This window comes from Berghia stephanieae, chromosome 3, assembly GCF_034508935.2.
Source record: "Berghia stephanieae isolate SIO BIC M18660-M18661 chromosome 3, UCSD_Bste_1.3, whole genome shotgun sequence".
NCBI classification, from domain to species: domain Eukaryota; kingdom Metazoa; phylum Mollusca; class Gastropoda; order Nudibranchia; family Aeolidiidae; genus Berghia; species Berghia stephanieae.
The window spans coordinates 69,714,032-69,740,362 of NC_088362.1; the positions used below are offsets into that span (position 1 = coordinate 69,714,032).

The 26,331-nt window shown below is 38.1% G+C and overlaps 2 protein-coding genes across 6 annotated transcripts in view; one reads left to right on the plus strand and one right to left on the minus strand.

The window, feature by feature from the left end:
- Positions 1-7,206: 7,206 nt before the first annotated feature.
- On the minus strand, positions 7,207-15,069 carry LOC144969333 (uncharacterized). The gene is made up of 4 exons (XM_078908442.1): positions 14,753-15,069; positions 11,328-11,549; positions 9,862-10,265; positions 7,207-8,048 (listed from the first exon to the last, which is right to left on the minus strand). Exons 1-4 carry the CDS (start codon positions 14,949-14,951, stop codon positions 7,410-7,412), a joined length of 1,464 nt encoding a protein of 487 aa, XP_078764568.1. The 5' UTR covers positions 14,952-15,069; the 3' UTR covers positions 7,207-7,409.
- A 29-nt stretch (positions 15,070-15,098) lies between these two features.
- LOC144968326 (arsenite methyltransferase-like) overlaps positions 15,099-26,331 on the plus strand; it is a 64,909-nt gene continuing 53,676 nt past the window's right edge. Inside the window, exons 1-2 of one of the 5 annotated variants that reach the window (XM_078906580.1) lie at positions 15,104-15,253; positions 25,958-26,015. Coding sequence is in view for 1 of the 5 variants with exons in the window: in XM_078906577.1 (XP_078762703.1) it covers positions 20,461-20,489 (29 nt within the window). In the remaining 4 variants the exon portion in view is untranslated. Of the gene's footprint in view, positions 15,254-20,405; positions 20,490-20,518; positions 20,777-25,957; positions 26,016-26,331 lie in introns of those variants that run through there. The other 4 variants (XM_078906577.1, XM_078906583.1, XM_078906579.1 and 1 more) reach the window with 4 other exon arrangements.

The following is a 26,331-nucleotide window of genomic DNA, read 5'->3' on the forward strand; positions in this document are numbered from 1 at the left end:
TTTATTGCTATTAGTCATCGATCTTGATCACATCACCAAAGTTAGCAAAATGCGCATAAAAGACCTCATTTTTCTCTTGTTCTATTTCAAAATCACAACTATGTGACAAAATTCTCTTTGTGTACTGTGATTGCATGAAATGAATTCGCCAAAAGTAGATCAACAATGTTTTATATAGCCCAGTTTAACAGACCATTACAGGACACTGGGTCGGATTCCCGACCTCCATAAGATTACTTAGTTTTATCCTGACCCTTGCCAGAGTCCTTGGCTGGGAGAGAAACAGTCAAATGTATAGTTATAAATTTGGGAGATGATATTTTTTTCCTTGTAAATCTCTGTTATGTACTGTTATTTATTTTTATTTTTAACTTATGATTTATAAACATTTGAGTGTGTTCCTCTTTGTGGGATCTCTGATCTTGTACTGGTGTTTGGATGAGACTTTTAGGTGATCTCAAACAAAGTACACTGATAGTGATAGTGTGCTCTTGGAATCTACACCTGTTCCCTATTTGAACCATTTCCCGTATCTGTCATCTGCATTTTTTGCGGCCGCTCATCAAATTTTGGCAAATTTCCCAAAATTGGCAAATCGTGGCAAATTTTGGGGAAATTGGCAAATCGCGTGGCAAATTTGAGAAAAAAAAGAAGCGAAAAAAATATAACGAGAAAAAAAAAAGTGCGAAACTTGAGAAATGTTACAGCTTTGCCTGGGCCCAAACCAAGGGAAGCTACTCTCTACGGATAATGATCCTTTAAAATCTTTGTAACAACGCTATTCATAATGTAGCCTCCTTAAATGTAATAACTTGTCATTTATATTTTTTTTTTTCGTATCGCGTGTTAATTTTACTGAAATGCTTAGTTCTCCTCGGCAAATTTTTTGGAAAATTTTGGTCTTTTTGGCAAATTTTGGGGGGTTTTTTTGGGCAAATTTTAGATCCCAATTTGGCAAAAAAATGCAGATGACAGCCGTATGTCTTACTTTTCCCCAAGTCCTTTTAATTGAACATCTAGATTGTTTTTACTATGCAATTTTCTTCCTTTTTACTGGCGCTGATATGACCTAAATGTGTTGCACGCGCCGTAAAACCCTTAAAATCAAAATCAATCATCATTACAGGACATGAAAACAACTTTTTTTTTAAATTTAAGAAACGGGTATTTTAAATTGGCTGAGACACAAAGTGAATGTTTGGTATTGGCAGACGCACAAAAGAGTTTTTGGCCTATATTTCTTTACCTTGAAAACAATTACTGTAAATTTCTATTGAGATGTGGTATGCTAGAATTTTATAGAACTCAAAAGGCAATAGAAAATCGATAGCACTCTAATAACAAACAAAAAACTGTGAGGTGTCTTTAGGCTCTATACAAAATATCTTAGCTCTATATCAAAATTTAAATGAGTTATCGTCCTTTATCACATTGGACCCCCCCCCCCCCCCCCCCCCCCCCAAAAAAAAAAAAAAAAAACCCCAAAAACAAAAAAAAAAGAACAAGTGTGTATTTGTGAAACATCTAAAAAAATTGTTGATAAAACAATACTTTTCAAAAAAAAATATGTGCAACTGAATAAAGTTAAAGATAATTTGTAGAACACAACTAACTCAGGGTCCGTTTTTATGAACGCGGACTAGCGCTTTGTCTCTGACTATCTCTAACTTAAGTCAATGACTTGAAAAAATCGGATTGCATGTGAACTGACTAAGCAAGTCCGGGACTAAAATCACGACCTCTTCTGACTAAGTTTTAGACATTTGCCGAAGCAATACTTCATGATTTAGTATGAGTCTAGTTACTAGGTCACGTCATAACATCAACAAGATAGTAGCTATTTTTAGATTGAGTGCGCTTCGCTTCGGAAAGAAAATACGTCGGTTACGAATGACAAGAGGCAAAAAGTGTCTTGTTGCCACTGACACTGGCATTTAAAAAAACTATAAGAATAGTGCAGATCGTCGAAAGTAATCATTTTTGTGAGTAAAAACTAAAAAAAACCCCTGAATCTATCTGCTCGGAATTGAGGCTCTTGTAGGGAACAGTATGCCTTTTTATGTTGTGTGTTTGTGTGTTGGTGTGTAGTATCTCGATCGAGGTTGTTGTGAGTTGTTGTCATGATGTTCCGTTTGTGATTGTGACGTCATATCTTGTTGGCCACCGTATATAAGCGGCAGTCACCGCTTACTCTCTCTCTTTGACCATTTGAATCTACAGCAAACGTTCCTAACGGATAATCAAAATCTAGGTATGTGTACTTAGTAAATCGGGAACTGCCCACTTCGGTGGAGATTCATGCCTCGGGCATATTATTTATTATTTTATTTTCTCATCGTGAATGAGATGTAAAAATCTATTCACGACAATTGGCGCTGCGACTAATAAAGTTTTACAATTTTCACTGTGGTTTTAGTGTAACTGTAAAATTTCGAACCCTGCCATGAAAATCGTGCATGAGCACGGGAATTAGTTTCATAAAAAAGAGTTCTGTAAACAAGTCCGTCGTTAGTTAGCATTGTTCTAAAATTTCAACGGATTATGTTTAGATGCGCCGCGATATTTTTCCTCTGGATTACATTAGCCATTCCCACCCCTCGTTCTGAAAAAAGCCCGCGAGATTACCCAGGAGGCAAGAGTCAATCAGCTGATCATCAAAATAATAGTGGAAGTAAGACATTTATCGAATCGCCGACACCGCATTGAGATTATTTTCCAGCTTCTTTTCTCTTTTTACAAATTTATTATCTGAAACAATGGATTACGTTAATTCTCTTTCACCTCAGGATAGAAACATTTATCAAAATAAATTAAAATTACGTGATGGATCGTCTTTTCCCGATCCGTTTGGAGACACTTCAATTGAGTGGATAAACAATCCAAGAAGATGGCCTTCTCTAGGTTATTTTGACATTGTAAATTATTTTATCCATGAAACATGCCTTTACAGCCTTGAAGAAACAAAGGCCTTCAAAAGTATGGATGGATATAATTATGCCATTAACGGCCATGTTCAGGAGATTCTAATTCACATGCCTTCAAATGGAACGTCAGCTGAGTACTGTGCCTTGAAATCAAAGGTTTTACCGAGTCAACGACAAGGACAAAACTCAAAATTGTATGACACATACGTTATACTCGAGGTGGAAACTGCAAAAATAATCACGACTCACTGCACATGTATGGCCGGGTAAGTTATTTTTCAATTTGCCTCTATTAGAATTAAGTTATAGAATTTTGTATTGTTTTTATGATGTGGATTGGAGCTGGAAAATAAAATCAAGTGACTTCACTAAATCGTGCACGGACCACCCCATGGTATGGTGGCCTTGCCTTTATTTTATTTTTCTTTCACAAAAAAGTGGTAGAAAACAAACAGCAAAATAAAGAAATAATAATTATCTACGCCACTGGTAACGGCCTAAGGTTGGGAGGAGAAAAGTGATTATGTTAACATTAACATTCAATATTCTCCGACATTTCGCTAGGCTATTAATAATAATAAACCCTTTCGATATTAATTTTTTCATAGTTTTTCCCCTCAAAAAATTATATTTTCAACATGTGCAACCAAATAAAATTTAAAATCTAACATTCACTAAATATATAGAGATTTATCAAGCTTGAAGAGGGTAGCAATTCCCATGACAATCATCTGTCTGGCTACTCATGTTCTCATTTAGGTGGATAACGAATTTAATGACCTTAACTATTCCAATTTTATAATTTCCCCCTTTTTGCTTCAAACTCTGACTTTTTGCACTCGGCATATTGTAATCAACATCCCATATTAAATGTTGGACCTAAAAGTATATTATGAAATGAGAAATAATATTGGTTGGCAAGTCTGTCCCAGTATGAGGGTTGAACAAATATAAATTGTGCTGACTATGAAGGTATGATTTGATGTGCATGAAATTTCAGGAAAGTTATGAATTATCCTCTGCTTTGAAAATTGAGAACGTTTTCCTGAAATTTCAAAGGAAAATCCGTGGGGAACCGAAACCCCAAAAAGCAAAGATGAGAGACTCTGCTGTAAAGGTCATGCGCACTGTATTTTGGTACATAGAAGGTTTGATTATCTTAACTGAAGCACGGGTTAATTGCCCTGCTGGATTCTCTACTGATTGAGCTGCAGAGCAATCTCTTGCCCTTGTTACATTCAGCCACTTTAAAAATTGGCCTACGAAAAGCTTTGACTCTCTTCAATTTTATTTTGTTGCAGGATTGGAAAAACATGCAGTCATGCTGCAGCACTTTGTTTCAAAGTTGAATTTGCAAACAGAACTGGGTTAACGCAGACAGCCTCAACAAGTGAACTGTGTAATTGGAACTCAACAGCGAAAAGAAAGGTTGGATTACAAACATCTTTTTATATTGATGATAGCCTAAATCGCCACCATTTTAATACAGTTGTAACTACCTAAAAACCCACTTTTCGTAACAACCCGCTACTAACTACTGTTGCTTTGTGAGTCCTTGGAAGAGGCTCTTTACTCACATTCTCTCAACGCACTCAATTGTAAAATGGGCACCTGGTAGAAAACAGTGTTGTATTTGTCGAAGAATTTAAAAAAGTGTAATTTCGCCTTGAAGGCGACACAACTTGTCCATCATGTCAAGTGTTGCTGTAAAGTGCTTTGAGCACATTTAGTGGATATTGCACGAATATAAATGAAAATGCTCATCTTTTTTTTTTTAAATTTATCACAACCTTCCGTAAATAGAATATAAATATTAAAACGCCCCTCTGAAATAAATGGTTTACCCTTCAGCCTGAAGGGGGGAAAAGGAAAAAAGAAATGTATGTTGATTCCTGCTTATTAAACTTTGCGGGATTCAATTTAGAAATACATGGGCATAACTTTAAATTCTCCATCCAAATTTTTAGCGCAAGCATGTCTGCTAAACAACAGTTTGTTATGAATGAATAACAAAGAGATATCAAGCACGTCAGATATAATAATCGGATATGAATGGTAATGATAGCTGTGCCTCTGTGTCCCACGCGAATCAGGGGAGGATTAATACTACACTTTATTTAAAAATCCGAAAAACTAGAGCATTTATATAATCCAATATCCACTAAACTTGCTCAAAGCGCTTTATTAGGGCCCCTAACCAACAGCAACACTCAACATGTATGACGGGACCCGACACCTTTTAGGCGATATTACATTTTATTCCAGCAGAGAAAATGCTGTAAACGACCAGGTACTCATTTTACACCTGAGTACGGTAACAATGTGAGTAAAGACACTTTTCCAATTATTCAACTTTGCACCACTCAGAGCATGTCTCGAACCCTGAACCTTCGGACCTGAAAACTCGAGCCATACCACTCTACCTTATAGCCGCACAAGCTATATATGGACAGATGTAAGACTGGGTGAGAATGATTGCTTGTAGTAGTTGTGGTGATAGGATGGTAATGTGGTGGTAGTTGTAGTAGTAGTGGTGGTAGTTGTAGTAGTAGTGGTGGTGGGGATGATGATGTGGTGGTGTAGTATCAGAGGTAGGAATGATGATGTGGTGGTAGTTGTAGTATTGGTGGGAGTGTAGTATTAGCGTTGGTAGGGACAATAATGTGGTGGTGGTTGTATAAGTAGAGTGGTATGAAATAAGTGAAGAGCAATAATCATTGTAAATTGTAAATCAATACAAGTGAGACTAGATAAGTAAGCCCATATTAATATCATTGGCTTCTGGTTAGACCAAACAAGAGATTAACTTCTTAGTAAATTAGCAGTCCTAGCCCTATTTTCTGATTTCCACTTCCCAGCAATTAAGCCATAGTCACAGTACCATAATATGATAAATATAATTTACAGAGGAAAGCAGCTTGAAAAGATAACTAAATTTTATTCCGAGAACAATCCAGCATTATAGAGGTAATCAATGAAATTGAAAATGTGTTGCAATATTCCACAAAGAAATAACAAAATACAAAATTTAAACAACAGGTATAGTACTACATTTATCAATTCTAACGGCATACTTCTTCCCAAAAAATACTCAATTTGCATGATAAAACAGTATATTTATTGCTAAATTAACAAGGGTTCCCATAAGCGCTTCACATGCAATGGGATCAATCCAAAGTGCAGTCAAGAGTTTTTATCTGATTCCCCTGTCTACCCAGCAGTGCATGGGTAGCTGGGTCTATTATATCTCAGCGAGAGACTAGTGTCCTATCCAAAGGGTAACAGGCAATTGTTATTGTCCGTTTCATGCTACACAAATTCAGGCTCCATGGGTATTATGGCTCTGATGGACTACTTCTTTTTTTTTTTTTTATCTTTCAATGAAATTGATATATATTTTCATTTTAATTTTAAAAACATTGTACCGATACTGCAGTTCAGCAGTACAAAATAAAATCCCATAATCGCAATGATTGCTCTCTCTAATACAATTTCCCTTCTAAATATCTAAATGTTAAAAATTAATCATTGACATATACAATGGGGTTTTTTTTTTTTATTGACAAAAACAGTTATTTGCCATATGTGCATAATTTATTCAAGTTCAAGTTCGATTGATATTAAGGTTTAACAATAGACCACACCTATGGCAGAAAAAAGTTTGATGGAATCTTACATAGCTTTGGAGTTATTCAAACCTGAAATGTGTCAACAAATTTAAAAAAAACAAACAACACTATTTTGTGAAAGACTGCGGCTATGTGGTCTTGTATTATGACACTTGCCTTCGGACCGGAAGGCCCTGGGGTTGAGCCTCGCCTGGTGCATAGTTGAGTCCTTGGAAAAGGCTTTTTACTCACATTCTCTCATCATACTCAGGTGCAAAATGAGTACAGTGTTCTCTCTGTCCAAAAACAAAATTGTAATGTTGCCTAATAGGCATCATGTTCCGTTTTAAATGTTAAGTGTTGCTGTTACCAGGGACCGCTAGTAAAGGGCTTAGTGGATATAGCGCTGTATAAAAGGTCAATATTTGTTTGTCGTTAACCGTGTCGCAGCGATTGCGACATATCTAGGTCATTCCAGCGCCAGTAAAAAGGTTTACATCTCAACATTATCGAAAATGAAGCTTTAACCATTTATCACCATGATTCCTAGCTTGGAATGAAGATCTCAACTCATATTTGAAACATTGCAAAGGAAATAACACTACAATCTCTCTCTTTTATATGTGATCCACCATGTATTAAATCGGGGTGAATTAGTCATGGAAAACGATTTTTAAGACAAAATTATGAAATTCTATTTGATTTATTGAACCCCATTTAGAAGCCGGAACGCATTTTCTCCAACTAGTCAAAGTCTCAAACTTTTTAATCATAACATGCTCAATTTAAATTCAATCTTCAGCTCTAGTTCATTCCAATATAACACTGTTCGTCACATATGTTAGTGTCCTATTTCTAGATAATATATAAATTAATCTTAACTGGGAAGAAGAGAAGGCTGTAGATTAACAAGACCTGCTACGATAACGACAATATCATCCAAGAGGGGAACAAGGTTAATCGTCAGTCGGCCCTGTAGAATTTTGTACTTTTTAACAAAGCCAATGACTCTCTCTACGTGAATTCTAAGACGAGAGAGCTGTCTAGAAGTAACAACCTCCTTTCCTGTTAACTGCTTCTTTCCCTTAGTGAAAGCAGGCAAATGAACTGTAACTCCTCTCGCAGCACATTCAGAACTAATCAAAAATCCTCTGTCAGCTAGAATCTCATCTCCATGCTCAAGTTTATCCAAAAAGCCAGAGTCGCATGTGATTTGTTTATCTGAAACTCTCCCTCCCCATCCAGCCGACACAAATGAAATTGCTCCACAAGGCGTTATGGAGATGAGGAATTTTACAGTATTGCAATGTTTGTAATTGCTCCATGTTTGAGCTCTGGCAGTGAGTCCATCGGGCCTAGAAAATGGAACTTCGAAACAATCTATAGTAGAAATGACATTTGGAAAACACTTAAAAAGAGATGACATGTTCCTCTGGCAGACATCTCTTTCTCGCCACACAATCAATGGTCTTAAAAAAGTAGCTAAAACAGGATGTAACGAAATGCTTCCGTGTAGACGTCAGTTTACGACAGGATGTACGTCGTCGTAGTATTAGTTGTTGTTGTTATTGTAATCCCTCCGGAACAACCCTTCTTTTGTTGATACAGGTCGTATCAGATCATGCACCTATGGCCCGGAAGTTTGAATTAAACTACGTAGTGTGGGTGTTATTGTGAGAAAGGCATCAATCTTGTTTTCTCCGTAAACTTATAAGCAAAGTAGGATCCCTGTATTCTACGGGAGTGACTTTGTTATGGTATGGCTTGATTGATATCTCGTAACTATGGGGCTGACGAATTTATTTATCCTTGATATGAGGATGTCCGGTATCAGGATGGGTTGTTGTTGTCCATGATTATGGAATCTGGGGGAGTTTTAAGGAATTTCAGATGTTTACGGATATGACTAACATCCGTTTGTGTGGGTAGAATTTTGCTTCGTTTGCTTGATTTTTGCCTATAAATGCCAGAGTTTTGAGCAGTTTCTTCAGACCACTCAGCGGAGTCTTTTAGGCTCATTGTCTCAAAAGAGACCAGACAGCGGAGTCTTTTAGGCTCATAGTCTCTAAGCGATAACCACAGCGGAGTCTTTTAGGCTCATTTGTTTAACTCTTGTGTAGAGTTAGATTAAAGTCTTGTGTAGACTTTGTAGTGCTCAAAGTTCGAGCTGAGACACGTTTTGTGTTAACTCTTGTGTAGAGTGTGATTTAAGTCTTGTGTAGACTTTGCGGTGCTCAAAGTTTGAGCTGAATCAAGTTGTGTTATAACTCTTGTGTAGAGTTTGATTAAAGTCTTGTGTAGACTTAATTTGTGATTTCTATAATCTGTTCGGCTCTGGTGAGATTTTGAATAATATGTTGTGATTACAATTATGATTGTGTTTTGATATCAATATCATAATATCACTTTAAATTTTGAGTCTCAATTAATTAATCAGATAATGAAATTAATTGTGTAATATATTCTTGTTGTAAAGAAAATAAGCTTTTCTTGCTATAAAGCAATATTATTTCATATCTACAAAGTAAAGCAATATTAATCAACATTAATAAATTGATTTGTTAAAGTAAAATAATATTTACTCATTTAAAGTAAACATATTGAATGAGTTCGAATATAGATAGAGTTATATTCGTATGATTATCATGTGATAACAAAATCATTTTCTTTCTTTAAAGTGAATGAGCCGTTGGAGGCTGGGCTTTAACAAGCCAACTATAGGCTATACACTCATAGCTTGACACTAATAGAAACTGTACATTTGCCTGATTTATAAGTTACCTGTGAAGAACCATTTGCTTATTTTAATATCGGAACATTGAGAAACAATTGATCTGTTTATGAATACTGTGAAATCAGAACAATTTCAAGAAGAGACAAATTAACAATATTAGAACAACCTTACAGTTTTTGTTGAATATCAAGGACACTCTTTTGGCTTTCTTCTACACGTCTGGATTGTGTTTAGTTAGTTAGTTAATTATTAGTTGCCTGTATGACTGTGATGGTTGCAACCTATCTGTGAGATTGTCTGATGTGGTAGCGGTTTGGTAAAGTATTGATAATTAATTGATTTAATTATATATTTTCATATCGCTTTCATATCATATTCATCTTCACACCATCTCCATCAATTTGTCATCCATCCATTTGATTTCATACTTATGACATCTATCATTTCATCTTCATATCTCATAATATCTTTGTTATATTGTAATAAAATATATCTTCATTTAGCTTCAAAACCTTTATCAACGTATTGTGTTTGGTTATTGATCGGTGTCGTAGCTTGAATATAGCACACATAAACAAGGTTGCAAACTGCGCTACATAAGCATACGGTTTACGTGCGCACTTTGTGACACAGGAATTACTTTATGAATGACTCTCGCCACTGATGAATTGGAAATCCTGAATCTTAATGCTAAATCTATATTGCTGCTAAAATGTCTAATTTTCATCAAAACCAATAACAACTGATCATCACAAGAAATTGATTTGTTTTGAAGAACAGGAGCAAGTTCCGTTGATAAAAATGTGAAACAGTCAATAGTCACTCCTGCGAAAAAATGAATGTCTTTCTTTACATTGTTGAAAGTAAATCGTTGATCTGCCAAATCTCTCTTAAGTTTATTATTTTCTTCCCTCAATTCAGCCAATATCCCACGAAGATTCAAACAGTCCCTTACACACTTTTCAACAATGTCAGAGACACTGCCATCTGTTTGAGTTCCTGAAAGAAGAAACATAGAAAAGTTAGAATATGTGCAATAATTTAATAATTACACTACATATATATATATATATGTTTAACAAGTCATCGTTTATTCTTTCTCATCAGGTTCAACCGGCAAGACTTCGTGATATCAACTTTAAGAAACCAAAACATGGTGAAGATAACTGTTCGACTCCAGTTCCTGCTCGTCCAAAAATCTCAACAAAAACTGTAGATTTGGATGATATTAAACAACGTTTTCCTAATTCAGTCGTGCTGAAATCTCTCAGTTGTACAAATGATGTGCCATTGACCATTGAGAAAGCAATAAAAAATTCTAAGGACAAGTTTCTAGAGGCAGTGACAAAAAGTATGACAGATGCAGCAATTAAGTGTCTTGAAGAAGAGACAAGAAAGCAATCTCAATCTGTCTTGTGGTTTGAGCACCGTTATGGAAGAGTAACATCTTCAACTATGCACAAAATATTGCATGCCAGGAGTGATGATACCATAGTTAAAACAATGGTGGAGAGAAAAGATTTAAGCAATGTGCCAGCTATCAAGCACGGAAGAGAGTTGGAGGAGCCAGCACGTAAAGTCTACACGAATCACCAATCTGGTCTGCACAATAACTTTTCGTGTTCTTCATCAGGCCTGATTTTAAATAAGATGTATCCCTTTTTGGGGGCATCGCCGGATGGAGTTGTACACTGTGATTGCTGCGATAAAGGCTGTTTAGAGATTAAATCACCTTACAAGTACAAGGACGGGTTACCCCATGACATAAGTACAGACAATAATTTTCCACTATTTCAACATAATGACTCCCTCGCAATGAAGAAAACACATCAATATATATTCTCAAGTGCAGATGCATATGTTAATCAGTGGTGTTAAATATTGTGACTTTTTCCTTGCAACAAACAAGACTTGTCTGCTTGTCAGAGTAAGTCGAGATGAGAATTTCATCAAGGAAATGATTGAGAAAGTATCAAATATATACACTCGCATCACAAACGCTCTGATTACTTTTATCTTGTAACGTGGCTAGACCTGTTTCTTCATGTTATTTATGCTTACCAACGTCTTTGGTTCTTTCATCCAGTTCTGCAGAAACAGAGTCAACAGATTGTTGCAACTGGATTAGAGCCTTTGCAGCAGTCTCCCTGTCTATTTTTTCCTGTCGTCTTTCTCGGGAAGTAAATCTCCTAACACTTGTGTCCCTACTCCTGTTCGTAGTCCCATACCCCAACTCTTTGGAGGGCACATAATCAGGATGCTGTTTGTTCTCATGTGGTTTTCCTGTTAATTAAAAAAAAATATAAATTGTTAAACATGCACATGCTAAGAAGAGAGGAATTAAAAATTCAATAATTCTGGTACGGTTGTTAGTTCTGTTTTTTAAATAAAAATTCAAAGACTATGACACGGCACTCCTTTGACCAACTGCAGTAGGAAAAAATGATATATGTATTATGGAAGTTCTGATAGCTCAGATGGTTGGCAGAGCATTTGTTTCACATGTTTAATATTGAGAGGAAAATGTTTCCTTATCGTAAGACAAATTGAAATCAAGACTGGCATTAACCTATCCCCCCCCCCCCCCCCCCTTATCGTAAGACTGAAATTGAAATCAAGACTGGCATTAACCTATCAAGGACGAGACAATTTCTTTCAAATAAAATTTTTTCTTCCATTATTTATCTGGTATAGGGGTCCCGATAGTTCAGTTGGTAGAGCACTAGCTTCACACTCAAAGGGACTAAGATTGATCCTGAGTGAAACCGATATATTTTTTTTCTGACTATCCACCTGGCAAAAATTACTTTGTGATAGATTGGCACCCTATCCAAAGGATAGCAAGCTCCTCCCCACCCCTTGATGTTCTAAATCAAATAAAACATCCTCACAATTTGGATTTCAACAGCACTGCCCGTTCATCCATTTCAATAGAGAGAGCAGTAATAGCAATGCTACCCGAGTTTCATTGAAGCTCAAGTATCATCGCTCTTGCTGTTTGGTAACAATGGCAAAATATTATTAGAGCAAAGCAGAACACCACTCTAGTTTTACAAAGGTTCCAACACACAAGTGACATTTTTCCTAAAACTGCCATCTTGCTTTGTTTACACAAAGACAATGGCCAGATTATTCAGTATTCTAAGACTAAAAATCCTTTCTACTAATCAAAAATGTAACCAAATTCTAAATGTGCCATTTTGGTGATCAAAATATTAATAATAATAATAATTTTTCAAATTTTTACATTACACCCGATATTACAAGTGAGCCAGGTGAAGAAGATTGTGCGGCTATGTGGTCTAGTGGTATGACACTCGCTTTCGGATCGGAAGGTCCTGGGTTCGAGCCTCGCGTTCGGCGCATAGTTCAGTCCTTGGGAAAGACTCTTTACTCATATTCTCACACCATACTCAGGTGTAAAATGAGTACCTGGCCGTTAACAGCGTTGTCTGTCCGAAAAATTGTAATATCGCCTAACAGGCGTCATATCCCGTCCTACATGTTAAATGTTGCTGTTGACCAGGGAGCCCTTGTAAAGCGCTTTGAGCACATTTAGTGGATCTTGCGCTATATAAAGCCCAATATTGTCAAGATTTTTAGAGAGAGAGAGAGAAGAGGGGGGGGGGGGGGGAGGGGATTTGGGGGATTTTCGTCTTATTTTTTTTTTATCTTTTTTTTCAAATCTCTCTCTTCAAGAAAGATTTATTTACTTACTCCCTCTCTCTCCCTCCCTCCCCCTCCCTCTCTCTCTCTCTCTCTCCTCTCTCTCCTCTCTCTCTCTCCTCAAAATGCACAAGATGTGCTATTTACTATTGTTTATAAAGAACAAACAAGGTGGCAACTCAGTCTCTGTATAAACTAAGCCAGATGGCAGCAGGACCTCGCTCCTTATACAATGCCGAAGCCGAAACGGTTTTGTAAAAAAAAAAAAAAAAACACCCAAAAATGTTCGTGTCGTAAGTGATGGAAGTTGAAGTCGGCTTATTATAAAATCGTTTTTAAGGTCTGTTTGGATTATCCTTTTTCAACAGATAATGTGAATATAACATAAACTTGAAGAATAGCCAAGCTAAATGAAAATTAAATTGACTGATGAGTACGCGAGGCTGAGTTGCGAACGACAACTGGGCTCCGACATTCCGATCCCAGTGTCATTCATGTCACCGTACCGTGTTACTATCTACACACTACACACTACAATACATTGTTAGTCACTGGTCATGCCTTTTTTTTTTTTGTTTGTATGTTTTACGCAAGCTTAATAAAAAATTAAATTGACTGATTAAATGAATACGTGAGGCAGAGTTGCGAACGACTCGTGTGTTCCGACATTCCGACCCCAGTGTCAGTCATGTTCACCGTAGGCTACTGTGTCACTGTGTTACGTTACTGTCAACACACTACACTACACTGCATTAAGATATGAAGTGAATAGAAAAGTGCCAGAAGACAATAGAGAATAAAAATTTTTTCGCGGCGGTGGTGGGGTTTGAACCTGCGACCTTATTGGTACGACAACTCCGCCTGGCAGGTGAGAGCGTGGCTCTACCGTGTGAGCTATCCACGAACACAAATATTCGTTTCAAACTCAAAGTCATTACTAGATCCCTCTCTCACCCACTTCTTGAGACCGCCGATTCGTTCGTACACCACCATCGCGAATAATTTTGACCAGCAGTTAAGCTTAATAGCCAATATTCTCAACACAAACATATAACATAGAAACGATTGAGACATTGAGTATGCTCCGGTGTATGGGGTGAATTTTTAATTCAGAAAAGTGAGTGGAGCAGGCACTTATGTTGGTAACAACAAGATATGAAGTGAATAGAAAAGTGCCAGAAGACAATAGAGAATAAAAATTTTTATTCTCTATTGTCTTCTGGCACTTTTCTATTCACTTCATATCTTGTTGTTACCAACATAAGTGCCTGCTCCACTCACTTTTCTGAATTAAAAATTCACCCATACACCGGAGCATACTCAATGTCTCAATCGTTTCTATGTTATATGTTTGTGTTGAGAATATTGGCTATTAAGCTTAACTGCTGGTCAAAATTATTCGCGATGGTGGTGTACGAACGAATCGGCGGTCTCAAGAAGTGGGTGAGAGAGGGATCTAGTAATGACTTTGAGTTTGAAACGAATATTTGTGTTCGTGGATAGCTCACACGGTAGAGCCACGCTCTCACCTGCCAGGCGGAGTTGTCGTACCAATAAGGTCGCAGGTTCAAACCCCACCACCGCCGCGAAAAAATTTTTATTCTCTATTGTCTTCTGGCACTTTTCTATTCACTTCATATCTTGTTGTTACCAACATAAGTGCCTGCTCCACTCACTTTTCTGAATTAAAAACTACACTGCATTGTTAGTGACTGGTCATGTCTTTTTTTTTTGTTTGTATGTTTCTTTTAATATGGGTAAATCTACAAAGAATAATAATAGAAATGTTCAAAACAAAAACTAGATTAACTATTACTTGCCTGTAATAAAGTGCTTTCCACAAACACGATGACTGGCCGTTGGGGTCCATTGCTGGTTTGTTGCCGTCGGGTCTTTTCGTTTTATGGCGCTCAGCCATTTTTCTCTCCTGTCCAGAGGCCATTTCGGTATGCGATGGAGACTAACTTCTCCTTTCTTCGCTCTGCTTGTACATTTTATTATACAACAACTATGAGGCATGATAATGTGTTAATAGTTTTGACGTGCCAGCTAGATAGATGGTGGAGGTAATGAGAACCATGTGGGTTTGTTATTGTTTTCCTACCTCCACTAAACCCGCGCATCCAGTTGCGCACCCACGCTGATTTTGGCCAATGGGAGTTGGTGGATGCTACCCAACCAGAGAGGTCTTAACTGCTATTTCTGCAGCTATTCGCCGTTTTAGGGGTCGGCAATTCTCAACTAATTATCAGTATTTCAGTGATTTAACTACGATAATATTTAGAGAGATTTTCACTCTACAAAAAAGGAACAAAATATTGGTGAGTAACTTTCCCATTTTCATTGAATTGTTATTTGGAAATGCTTTAAATGACTAGGAGATGAGACCTACTATGCATTATTCCTTATAACTATCTGCTGATCTGGTGAACCACTCATAAAATAGGGGTCATGGTGTTTTTACTTACACAAGAAGTCGTAGTCGATGTCTAAACTCCTGAGTTTAATAAATCATGACCTACCATGCATACAGAGTAGGGTGCTTATCTTTTATGCATGAGACTAGAGTCTCAATGACTGCTATCTGGAGTACTATTCCTATGCATTGCATGGCTCCCAGATTGCTGGTCAATTACCTCTATCTCTAGTTCTTAAGTCAACAGTAACTGGACTCAACTCAGGTAGACTAGCTAACTAGTCTCTAAGCTGTAAGTGATAACACCAGAAGATTACAACAGAGGTCGAAGTCTATGTCTAAACTGAGTTAATCAAGACCCACCATGCATACAGGGTAGGGTGCTTATCTTTTATGCATGAGACTAGAGTCTCAAGGACTGACATCTGGAGTACTATTCCTATGCATTGCATGGCTCCCAGATTGCTGGTCAATCAGCTCTATCTCTAGTTCTTAAGTCAACAGTAACTGGACTCAACTCGGGTAGACTAACTAGACTAAGTTGTAAGTGATAAATCACTTAACTAGCTGAACAACCTACACAGGCTGCTAGTTTTGTCTCACCAGACAGTAGCGTTCATCTTCATTTACATGTTCCTAACAACCCCTATTAAGTATAGGATGTTTATCTGAACTCTTTACATCCATACTCTGGAAAACATATCCATCAGAAGGCGAAGTCGATGTCTAAACTCCTGAGTTTAAATCATGACCTACCATGCATACAGGAAAGTGAGTGGAGCAGGCACTTATGTTGGTAACAACAAGATATGAAGTGAATAGAAAAGTGCCAGAAGACAATAGAGAATAAAAATTTTTCGCGGCGGTGGTGGGGTTTGAATCTCTATTGTCTTCTGGCACTTTTCTATTCACTTCATATCTTGTTGTTACCAACATAAGTGCCTGCTCCACTCACTTTTCTGAATTAAAAAATTCACCCCATACACCGGAGCATACTCAATGTCTCAATCGTTTCTATGTTATATGTTTGTGTTGAGAATATTGGCTATTAAGCTTAACTGCTGGTCAAAATTATTCGCGATGGTGGTGTACGAACGAATCGGCGGTCTCAAGAAGTGGGTGAGAGAGGGATCTAGTAATGACTTTGAGTTTGAAACGAATATTTTAGTGTTCGTGGATAGCTCACACGGTAGAGCCACGCTCTCACCTGCCAGGCGGAGTTGTCGTACCAATAAGGTCGCAGGTTCAAACCCCACCACCGCCGCGAAAAATTTTTATTCTCTATTGTCTTCTGGCACTTTTCTATTCACTTCATATCTTGTTGTTACATGCATACAGGGTAGGGTGCTTATCTTTTATGCATGAGACTAGAGTCTCAATGACTGCTTTCTGGAGTACTATTCTTATGCATTGCATGGCTCCCAGATTGCTGGTCAATTACCTCTATCTCTAGTTTTAAAGTCAACAGTAACTGGACTCAACTCAGGTAGACTAGCTGACTAGTCTCTAAGCTGTAAGTGTTAATACCAGAAGATTACAACAGAAGTCGAAATCTGTCTAAACTGAGTTTAATCAAGACCCACCATGCATACAGGGTAGGGTGCTTATCTTTTATGCATGAGACTAGAGTCTCAAGGACTGACATCTGGAGTACTATTCCTATGCATTGCATGGCTCCCAGATTGCTGGTCAATTACCTCTATCTCTAGTTTTAAAGTCAACAGTAACTGGACTCAACTCAGGTAGACTAGCTGACTAGTTCTAAGTGTAAGTTAATACTGAAAAGTTTACAACAGGCGAAATTGTCTAAACGAGTTTCAGCTCACCATGCCATACATAGTCATTATTCTTTAGCTGAAACTATGTCTCAAGACTGACATTTAGTACATTACCTGTCCAGTCATGGCTACTCCCAATCTATAGACAAATTACCTAATTTCATAAAGTCAACAGTAACTGGACTCAACTCAGGTAGACTAACTAGACTAAGTTGTAAGTGATAAATCTAACTAGCTGACCAAGCTACACAGGCGGCTAGTTGGGTCTCACCAGACAGAAGCGTTCATCTTCACTTACATGCTCCTAACTACCCCTATTAATTATTGGACGTTTCCCTGAAACTCTTTCCGTCCAATATGTGGGACATTTAGCTCACAAATTACCTGTCCCAGTCACCAAATTGTCTACATACCCCAATCTAATATGACAAGAATAGAAAACCCTAAATTGTCATAAAGTTGGCTATGGCCTAGTTTCAATCCATTTGAGCAGTTTCACTGAGACAAAATCTATTCATATTGTTCAGTTCATTTAAAATGGATTCAAAAATCATGATCAACTCAATCTCATCCAAAGATCTTGCCAGATCTTCATTGATCAGCAAGTCACTGGCTCGCAAAGTGTTAGACCTGCGTGCTCAGAAGGGTTTTCTAACTAGAGACGATTTGGAAGATAAGGTTGCTAACATCAAAATGTTAGATCTTTTGATTTTGCGGTTCCGTCTACTGGTGCTTGGGTAAATCCTGAGGAACCAGCTGCCGCAGCTTCCCAGGCTAGTACCCCGGATAAATCATGCCCGTTGGATAACTTGAGTAGCAGTAACGTAGACCTGCGGGGTGAACCGTTCGAACCAAAAAACCTCGCTCGAGAGCCGTTTCGCAACCCGAAATGGTTGCTACTGATAAGTCGCGAGGAAAGGCGAATGATGCTTCAGGTGTAAATCAAAATGGCGATATGAGACTTTTCCCACGTGAAGAGTTTCACGACTCACCAAGCATGTCACGCCGAGCAACCTTTCCGCTGTCCGATCAAGAAGGGGTGCCTTTTTCACAGGGGGGTAAACTTGGTCAGGATCCCTTTAAGGGGGATCTCCAAGGTAAAGGTTATGACCCGGTGAATATTCGCAAGAGGGATCCCTACCTCCACTTCTCAGAGGAAGATATAGCACCAATGCACATGAGAGAGGAGCAAAGGAGTAGAAGAGATCCAGTAAGGCAAAGTAGGACAGCGCATACGATGCCATCAGGAAGGATGCCCCCGATGTACGGTGATGTCCAAAATGTGATTGATATGTACAACGAACGTCAGAAGTGGAGAGACGAAGCAAGACAGTTGCCATATCGTGACATCCCGTTTGCATCCCGCAACCCTGATAACAAGCCCAACTATGAGATGCCAAATGAATACTCATACATGCTTCCCCCATCCAGAGTGCAGCTACCAAGATCAATATCGTTTGATGGAACTGGAAGATGGGACACATTCGTATACAGTTTCCAAAATTTTTTGAAGTATCATGATATCCAGCACCTTCGTGATCAACTGTATTTCTTAAACTTAACATTGGAGGGAAAAGCCGCGGATTACCTATCGCGTATCCACCAATCAACAGTCTTCATAAATATTGAGGAAGCATATGGGGCTTTAAGGAATAGATTTGGCGGCCAACAACTGCAACATGCAGCATTGATACAATTCAACAGTACCATCCAGGCCGAGAAGGAGGATGTTCTGGACTACACAGACAGACTGTGGAACTGGCACTCCAAGCTTTCCCAGGACAGAGTTGAAAAGATGAAATTCGACTATGGAATTAGAAGAGGCAAAAAGTGCACCTTGAAGACAGAAATTAAAAATTAAAAACGTTTTATAACTGAATGCCATCCTGATCAGTCCTGCCAGCATCATTGCAGATTTAATCCTCGGTGCAGTGTTATGTGTAAAAAACAGAAACAAGCTTTAAGAAGAATGGTCAATCAAGAAGCCTCCAACTCTGTCATGACTCATTTCTGTTGCTATGTACAAAAAGAAAAACCCCAGACCCTGGAAAGAAACAACAAAGTATGTTTGACTGTCTGGAGCAACATCACGGTCTGTATCAACTGAGCAGAATAGCAACGAGTCGATGCCACCACTGTCAACATGGCAGTGACAGTGATGAAGGGGTTCAATTCCAAAGAAAATACCAGGGAAGCTCAGCCTGATGATACTGGACTCGAACCAAAGGCTGAAGGAGAAGGGTAGAGGTGACGCCTCACCTCCCCATCAAAGGGTAGAGGTTTCACCTCCCCACTAAGAAACTTCTCACATCATGATGACTCAAGGGCACAAGGGACTACTAGAGACACCTGGAGCAGACACCATGCACAGGGAGCCTGATGACACCCCAAGCAATCACAGGTTTGATGACAGCTGAAAAAAGTGCCCTGAACCCAAGACCTGATGATACCAGGGTTGGAACCCCTCAGAATCACAGGCTTGATGATACCTGGTGTAAGCCCCCCTGAACCCAGAGACCTGATGATACCAGGGATGGTACCCCTCGGAATCACAGGCGAGGAAGGGAGAGAGCTACCCAGAGGCCCATCTGATCATGGCTTAAGAACCCGACCCAACATGATGGAATCAGAATAAGCCAAGATGTGAGAAAGAACCCATGAGGGTACCATGATGACCATGTGGGCCAGGAAACCAGGGTAGTGGTACCCCTAATGAACTGATAACATGAACACCTGAGAATTCACCTCAGTCAGGCGAGGGAGGGAATTATGGCTATACATCAGAAGGTATTTTACTACCTCGATCAGGTGAGTCAGAAGCATAAGCTTCAAAATGATGATGGATACCACCTTGTGGCAGGACCTGTATTATAGACATTAACATGAATTGGTAACGGACATGGTTCCGACTATGCTTTAAAAAAAAAAAAAAATAAAAATAAAAATAAATTTCTGACATTATCCCTGGTCATCATCATCTTGTCAATCAATTAATAAAGAGCTCCCCTATCCTGTTAGCAATAATGTAAATACTAACTAAGCTCAATTTTCAGCTGCATTGTTTTAAAGAAAAAATGAGACATATCCACCCATTTACAAGTGCAGGAAGCAACCACACTGATATTGTCTTACAATTTTGATTGCTTATATTCCCAATGAAATTTAAAATATTACATCCCTCCTAACATGTTATCTTTTATTAATTGTGGTCCAACTTTCATAAGTACTATGTTCTGATATGGATATTTTCAGTAATGTTTTGTGGATTTTTATTTCAAGTTTTCAAGCCCCCGGGAAGGGAGATTTATTGTTTGTTGTTATTTCCCCCTGTTTTATGGCTCAATTGGAGCAACGCCTCATAAGGTAAGAAGTCTTTTTTTTTTCGTTATAGGATGTCAAACTGGAGAATGAGGTTTGTTTTAGAAGGGGGAGGAATGTAGGGAACAGTATGCCTTTTTATGTTGTGTGTTTGTGTGTTGGTGTGTAGTATCTCGATCGAGGTTGTTGTGAGTTGTTGTCATGATGTTCCGTTTGTGATTGTGACGTCATATCTTGTTGGCCACCGTATATAAGCGGCAGTCACCGCTTACTCTCTCTCTTTGACCATTTGAATCTACAGCAAACGTTCCTAACGGATAATCAAAATCTAGGTATGTGTACTTAGTAAATCGGGAACTGCCCACTTCGGTGGAGATTCATGCCTCGGGCATATTATTTATTATTTTATTTTCTCATCGTGAATGAGATGTAAAAATCTATTCACGACACTCTCAATGAGAGTGAACAAGAGACTGCGAAATCGAAGGGTTTGCGTCAAAGAACAACCAAAAAAATTATTAGAAAATATAGTGGAGACAAAAGTTATTCTGTTGACATTGCACTTGCAATAATGTAATTAATCAGAACGCACTTTCTCTTTTGTGTAACTATTTGTTATTTTGGTTCAATTTCTTTGAGTTTCAAACTTGGTATTCGGTTGTCTGGATGAAACTGCCATTGTTCTAAATATAAAATTGACAGTCGACGATGGACATCATTGCAGTCTATAACAGTCGACAGTCAATATCACGTGAGTTACTAATTTCCAGTTTGGAAATCTTTTGCGTTTGCGTTATAAGTATGAATGCGTGTCTGACTTTCCTATCTTCATGTAGTAGAGAGGTGATGTTACCCGCACAAAATAGCCGAATAAGTCACCGTCCTTACAACGCCCACTTCTAGACAAGTGACTAGCTAGTCCGAGACTACAAAGCGTTCATGAAATCCGATTTTTTTAAGACACTTACTTCGCTTGGGCTTAAATTACTAAATCTAGCCTTAGTTCATGAAAACGGGTCCAGATGATATTAAATGGATTTATCGACCATTAAAGATTGTAACTAATTATAATACTCGTAACCTATTGGGAAATCAATACCAACCATAGAATTAAACTAATGAGAATACGTACGAAGCCTAAAAAGTGTCCACCAATGAAAGCATTCAGCGCCATTTTGTTGTTGGCTGAGAATGTAGTAATTACCATTCATTCGGTATATATGTCAACATAACGACACAAGAAAAACAACAAACAATATCAAAATCCACAATAAAATGTTTCAGAACTGTTGCGTATATTTATGGCACAACGAAGCTGTCAAAAAATGAAGTTAGAGAATGTGTGTAATCATGTATTATAATAACCTGTAATGTGTTTTCCAACCACCACATCATCTACTACTACAACCACCACCACAATATCATCACTAACACTACTACTACAACCACCAGCCCCACATCATTATCACTACCACTACTACTACACCACCACCAGCACATCATCATCACTACCACTACTACAATCACCACAACCACATCGTCATCACTACCACTACTACTGCAACCACCACCACCATATCATCATCATTACCACTACTACCACAACCACCACCACCACTACTACTACAACCACCACCACATCACTACCTCAACTACTACAACCACCACCACAATAGCATCACTACCACTACTACTACAACCACCACAACCACATCGTCATCACGACCACTACTACTACAACCACCACCATATCATTACCATTACCACTACTACTACAACCACCACTACCACCATATCATTACCATTACCCCTACTACTGCAACCACCACTACCACCATATCATCACCATTACAACTACTACTACAACCACCACAACCACATCATCATCACTACCACTTCTACTACAACCACCACCACATCATCATCACTATCACTACTACTACAACTACAACCACCACCACATTATCATCACTACCACTACTACTACTGCAACCACCACCACCATATCATCATCATTGAAATATTTTTTTTTTAAATTGAGCTTTATATAGTGCAATATCTACTAAATGTGCTCAAAGCGCTTTACAAGGGGTCCCTGGTCAACATTTAACATGTAGGACGGGACATGACGCCTGTTAGGCGATATCACAATTTTTCGGACAAAGACAACTCTGTTAACGGCCAGGTACTCATTTTACACCTGAGTACGGTGAGAGAATGTGAGTAAAGAGCCTTTTCCAATGACTCAACTATGCGCCGAGCGCGAGGCTCGAACCCAGGACCTTCCGATCCGGAAGCGAGTGTCATACTACTAGACCACATAGCCGCATCATTACCACTACTACTACAAACACCACCACCACATCATCATCACGACCACTACTACTACAACCACCACCACCACCATATCATTACCATTACCACTACTACTACAACCACCACCACATCATCATCACTACCACTACTACTACAACTACAATCATCACCACCACCACATCATCATCACTATTACTACTACAACTACGACCACCACCAACACCACATCACCTCACTAACACTCAGTACTACAATCACTACCATTAGGTTTTGGAGCTTTACTTCATTTGAAATAAGGAAACTTCGGAATTGTATTTGGCATTGTGTTTATATATCATAATATAATTCTAATCAGTTATCTATTTAGAACTAGATACTATACAATATGTATGCCAAACACCACCCCAATTCCCCTTTCTTGTGTGCGGGAATTCCTCTTTCAGCATTGAAATTGAGTGTGAGAGAGTCATCACTACACACATAAACAATAGAAACAATTTAAAAACAAGACTATGACACGCAACCACTCACACACGAGGCTATACTATTTATCCTTTTCTCTATATAGAATAGGACAAGACAAACAATAGCTTGACTCTCGCTACACTTCGCATTGATGTTTGTCGTCTCACGAGTTCAACTCTCGGTCGACCTGTCAATATTCCTTTTTGCCTCGGACGTAATCATTAATAGAATGTTGTGTGGTTTTGACCGTGAAGAAAACCTTAAGAAGTCACATTTATATCATTTTAGAGATATCGTTTTGAATAATTTTGAGTTAAACGAGCGAGCAGCAACTTGTTTTCATGAACGGCCGATCAGCGCTTGTTTACTATAGTAACGCGATTCCCAGCCAACATCAAAATGGCGGATATTTTTCTCATCGAGGCCGCTGGTTGGTTAGCCAATAAGAGCACCGTATGGTTTCCATTGGGTAAATTCCTTGATACCAACCCAATAACAAAATTTATTGTTGATATGTTATGAAACGGAATACAAAAATCTTAGGCATCTTGTCTCAATTCAAAAGAGTCATTGTACTTTTTCAGATTTTTACTGCAGCAAATCTCTTCTTGTGAAATGCCTCGAAAACTGGAAACAAACAAAATATAATTAGACAACAAATGGAAGCTAATAAAGAGATTAACATGATTTGTAAAGTACGGCTTATCAGTCCTTCTACTTCCCGTTCCTACTCGAGCCTTCCTTTTAATTTGTCAGGGAGTTTATGACCCAAACTAACATTCTGTAAGAGATCTTCGCCTTTTTGATTTTCTGGAGAAGTCCCTTGAATTATATTTATTTGTCAAATGCCTTTAATGATATCTACCCATACCACACTTTTTTAGTTTTTTTCTTGAAGACCGTCACATTAATTTGTTGTGAAATATATGTTATCGAGTACTAGACTTAGATGTTTTTAATGACATACTCCATCTGTTCAGGGCAGATTGTATGTACAAGATATCCCCTACAGCAAAATATTAAACAAAATATAATTCGACGGAGTTTTTCAAAACAACGTATTCATATTGAAAACAATTTATGCTGCTTAAGAACCAGACTTAACCCTCTCCTTACCAACTATAGGAAAATTGTCACATTCGTTACGATACAACCAACATTTTTCTTATTCAAATTTCTTTTGTACATCATAAAATTTAAAGAAAATGAACAGTGTGTTTTGTAGAGTATGTTTTGCTTAAGAACTTATGTATCGCAAGAACTTACTGCTATTGTGTTTGAGTGATAAAAAATCAATTTTTGTGTTGGTTGGGTGTGAAGTTTTGGGGAAAATCCTGAAAATGGATGGTATGGAGAGAGTTAACAGACACCATGAAATTATTGGTTGGTAACAATGATTCAAAAAGAAATAATGTACAGATAGGGAAAGAAATAGCCAATATTTCAAATCTCGTATTAAAGAGATGTTTAATTTGTATATTGACATTTACAAAACAGGCCGCAGTTCAATGTTGCCTTCGTGCATTTGCATCCGAAAGCGGAACATTCCATTAATATGGAAGACAGCTTACTTTGGCTTCAAGCAGTGTGGTTTAAACATGAATCAATCTATCATTATCTTCTTTCCACTCGAATTTTTTGGATTTGGTAAGACATCCTAAACTCATTGGTTGAGGTCCAAATGTTCGCTTTAAAGACACTCCTTTCAAAGTGCTGATACAGAACATCACTTGTTGGAAGGAGTTTGTCAAAGTCTCCCGTTTTGTGGATGAAAATGTACATCCGTAGGATATGAATATTGTGTTCATTGGCTTCACCTTTGTATAGTTGGCAGTAGTTAGCATACAAAGAGTCACATAGAGACTTTGAGATATGTAATGGAGCATCCACGATATTTGGCAATTCATGAATAATAGGAGACAATGGAGCTTTGGTAAGGATGTTATAACGTGAACCTCACCCCATCTCACCTCATTCTCTGATGCGGGTTGGTGGTAGATGAGACATGAGAGATGACAACAGAAAGGGCCCTCCATCAAGATCTGTCGTCAGATTTCCTTATTAGTGTTGGTATGTCCATCCTTGTTCATTCCTTTACAATATCCATCCAGCACCTTGTTTGCTGCCATCTGCTTCTGCCTCCCTCCAAAGTTAATTACATCATGGTTTTTGCCAATGTCTCATGTCGAGAAATATGACAAAACCAAGACAACTAACGACATGACCGCTACCCTTTAAACCTGAAAGCAGATGTGATGACAGAATCCGTAAATACACGAAACAATACAAGGAATTTACATGTCTCTTGGACAATATTTATGGCAAGGCTGTTCAGATTAATTACTTTCTTTGACTTTTTAATATAGTTAATGCAAATATTAGCCGCATAAATTGCTGCAATGATAAAATGATGCTAAGAGGATGACAATAACATAAATATCTTGGGGTCTGTTGAAGTCTGAATGGACCACCAATATCGGGGTGTCTCTTCGTGGTTGCATAGTCCCACGGACCATTACAAAGATGCTTGCCAATTGTGATATACAATCCTTTTCCGTCTTTGACTTTTACCATCACAATCATACAAGACATGTACCTATTTGAAGAGTTCATTTCTTTTTGGTCTGCATTCATCCAAAAAAAAATGTTGCCAGTCCCTTGAAATTTTGACCAAATCAATCACACTTTGCCGACTGCTATGACCTCGTTTTTCATTTCCTGCTTTTTTTTAGAGACAGAGGAATATAACGGTCCAAACCAGCATCATCTCTAGGTGATAGATTCAGTCATGTAAGATTCTTGATAAAGCACATTTCGTCAAAAATTTTGTCAAATATGTTTTCCTTAGTTGTTTTTTTTCTGATACACTATAAAGTAAAAAGAAATCAAATTCGAGACATTGTCTTTAATCCACCACCCATTTAAGACTATGTGTATCCATTGGGTAATCCTCAAGATTATATAACAGGTGAAAAGATTGATGATACCTACCTAAATATTATTTTAGATCACCGCTCAGGTTTATCCAAATTATAATACGTTTTCCCAAAGAGACTCTGCTTGTTGCTTAAAATGTTCTAGTTTCAGTTACATTGGGGTCTTTTTA

Bases quoted from the DNA above. Each gene is read 5' to 3' on its own strand.
- LOC144969333 (XM_078908442.1), bottom strand. From the start codon at position 14,951: ATGCCTCATAGTTGTTGTATAATAAAATGTACAAGCAGAGCGAAGAAA. The intron at 11,550-14,752 runs GCAAGTAATAGT...TTTAATTAACAG, and splicing joins TGGAAAGCACTTTATTACAG to GAAAACCACATGAGAACAAA. The intron at 8,049-9,861 runs TAGCGCAGTTTG...GTAAACTGACGT, and splicing joins ACGTAAACCGTATGCTTATG to CTACACGGAAGCATTTCGTT.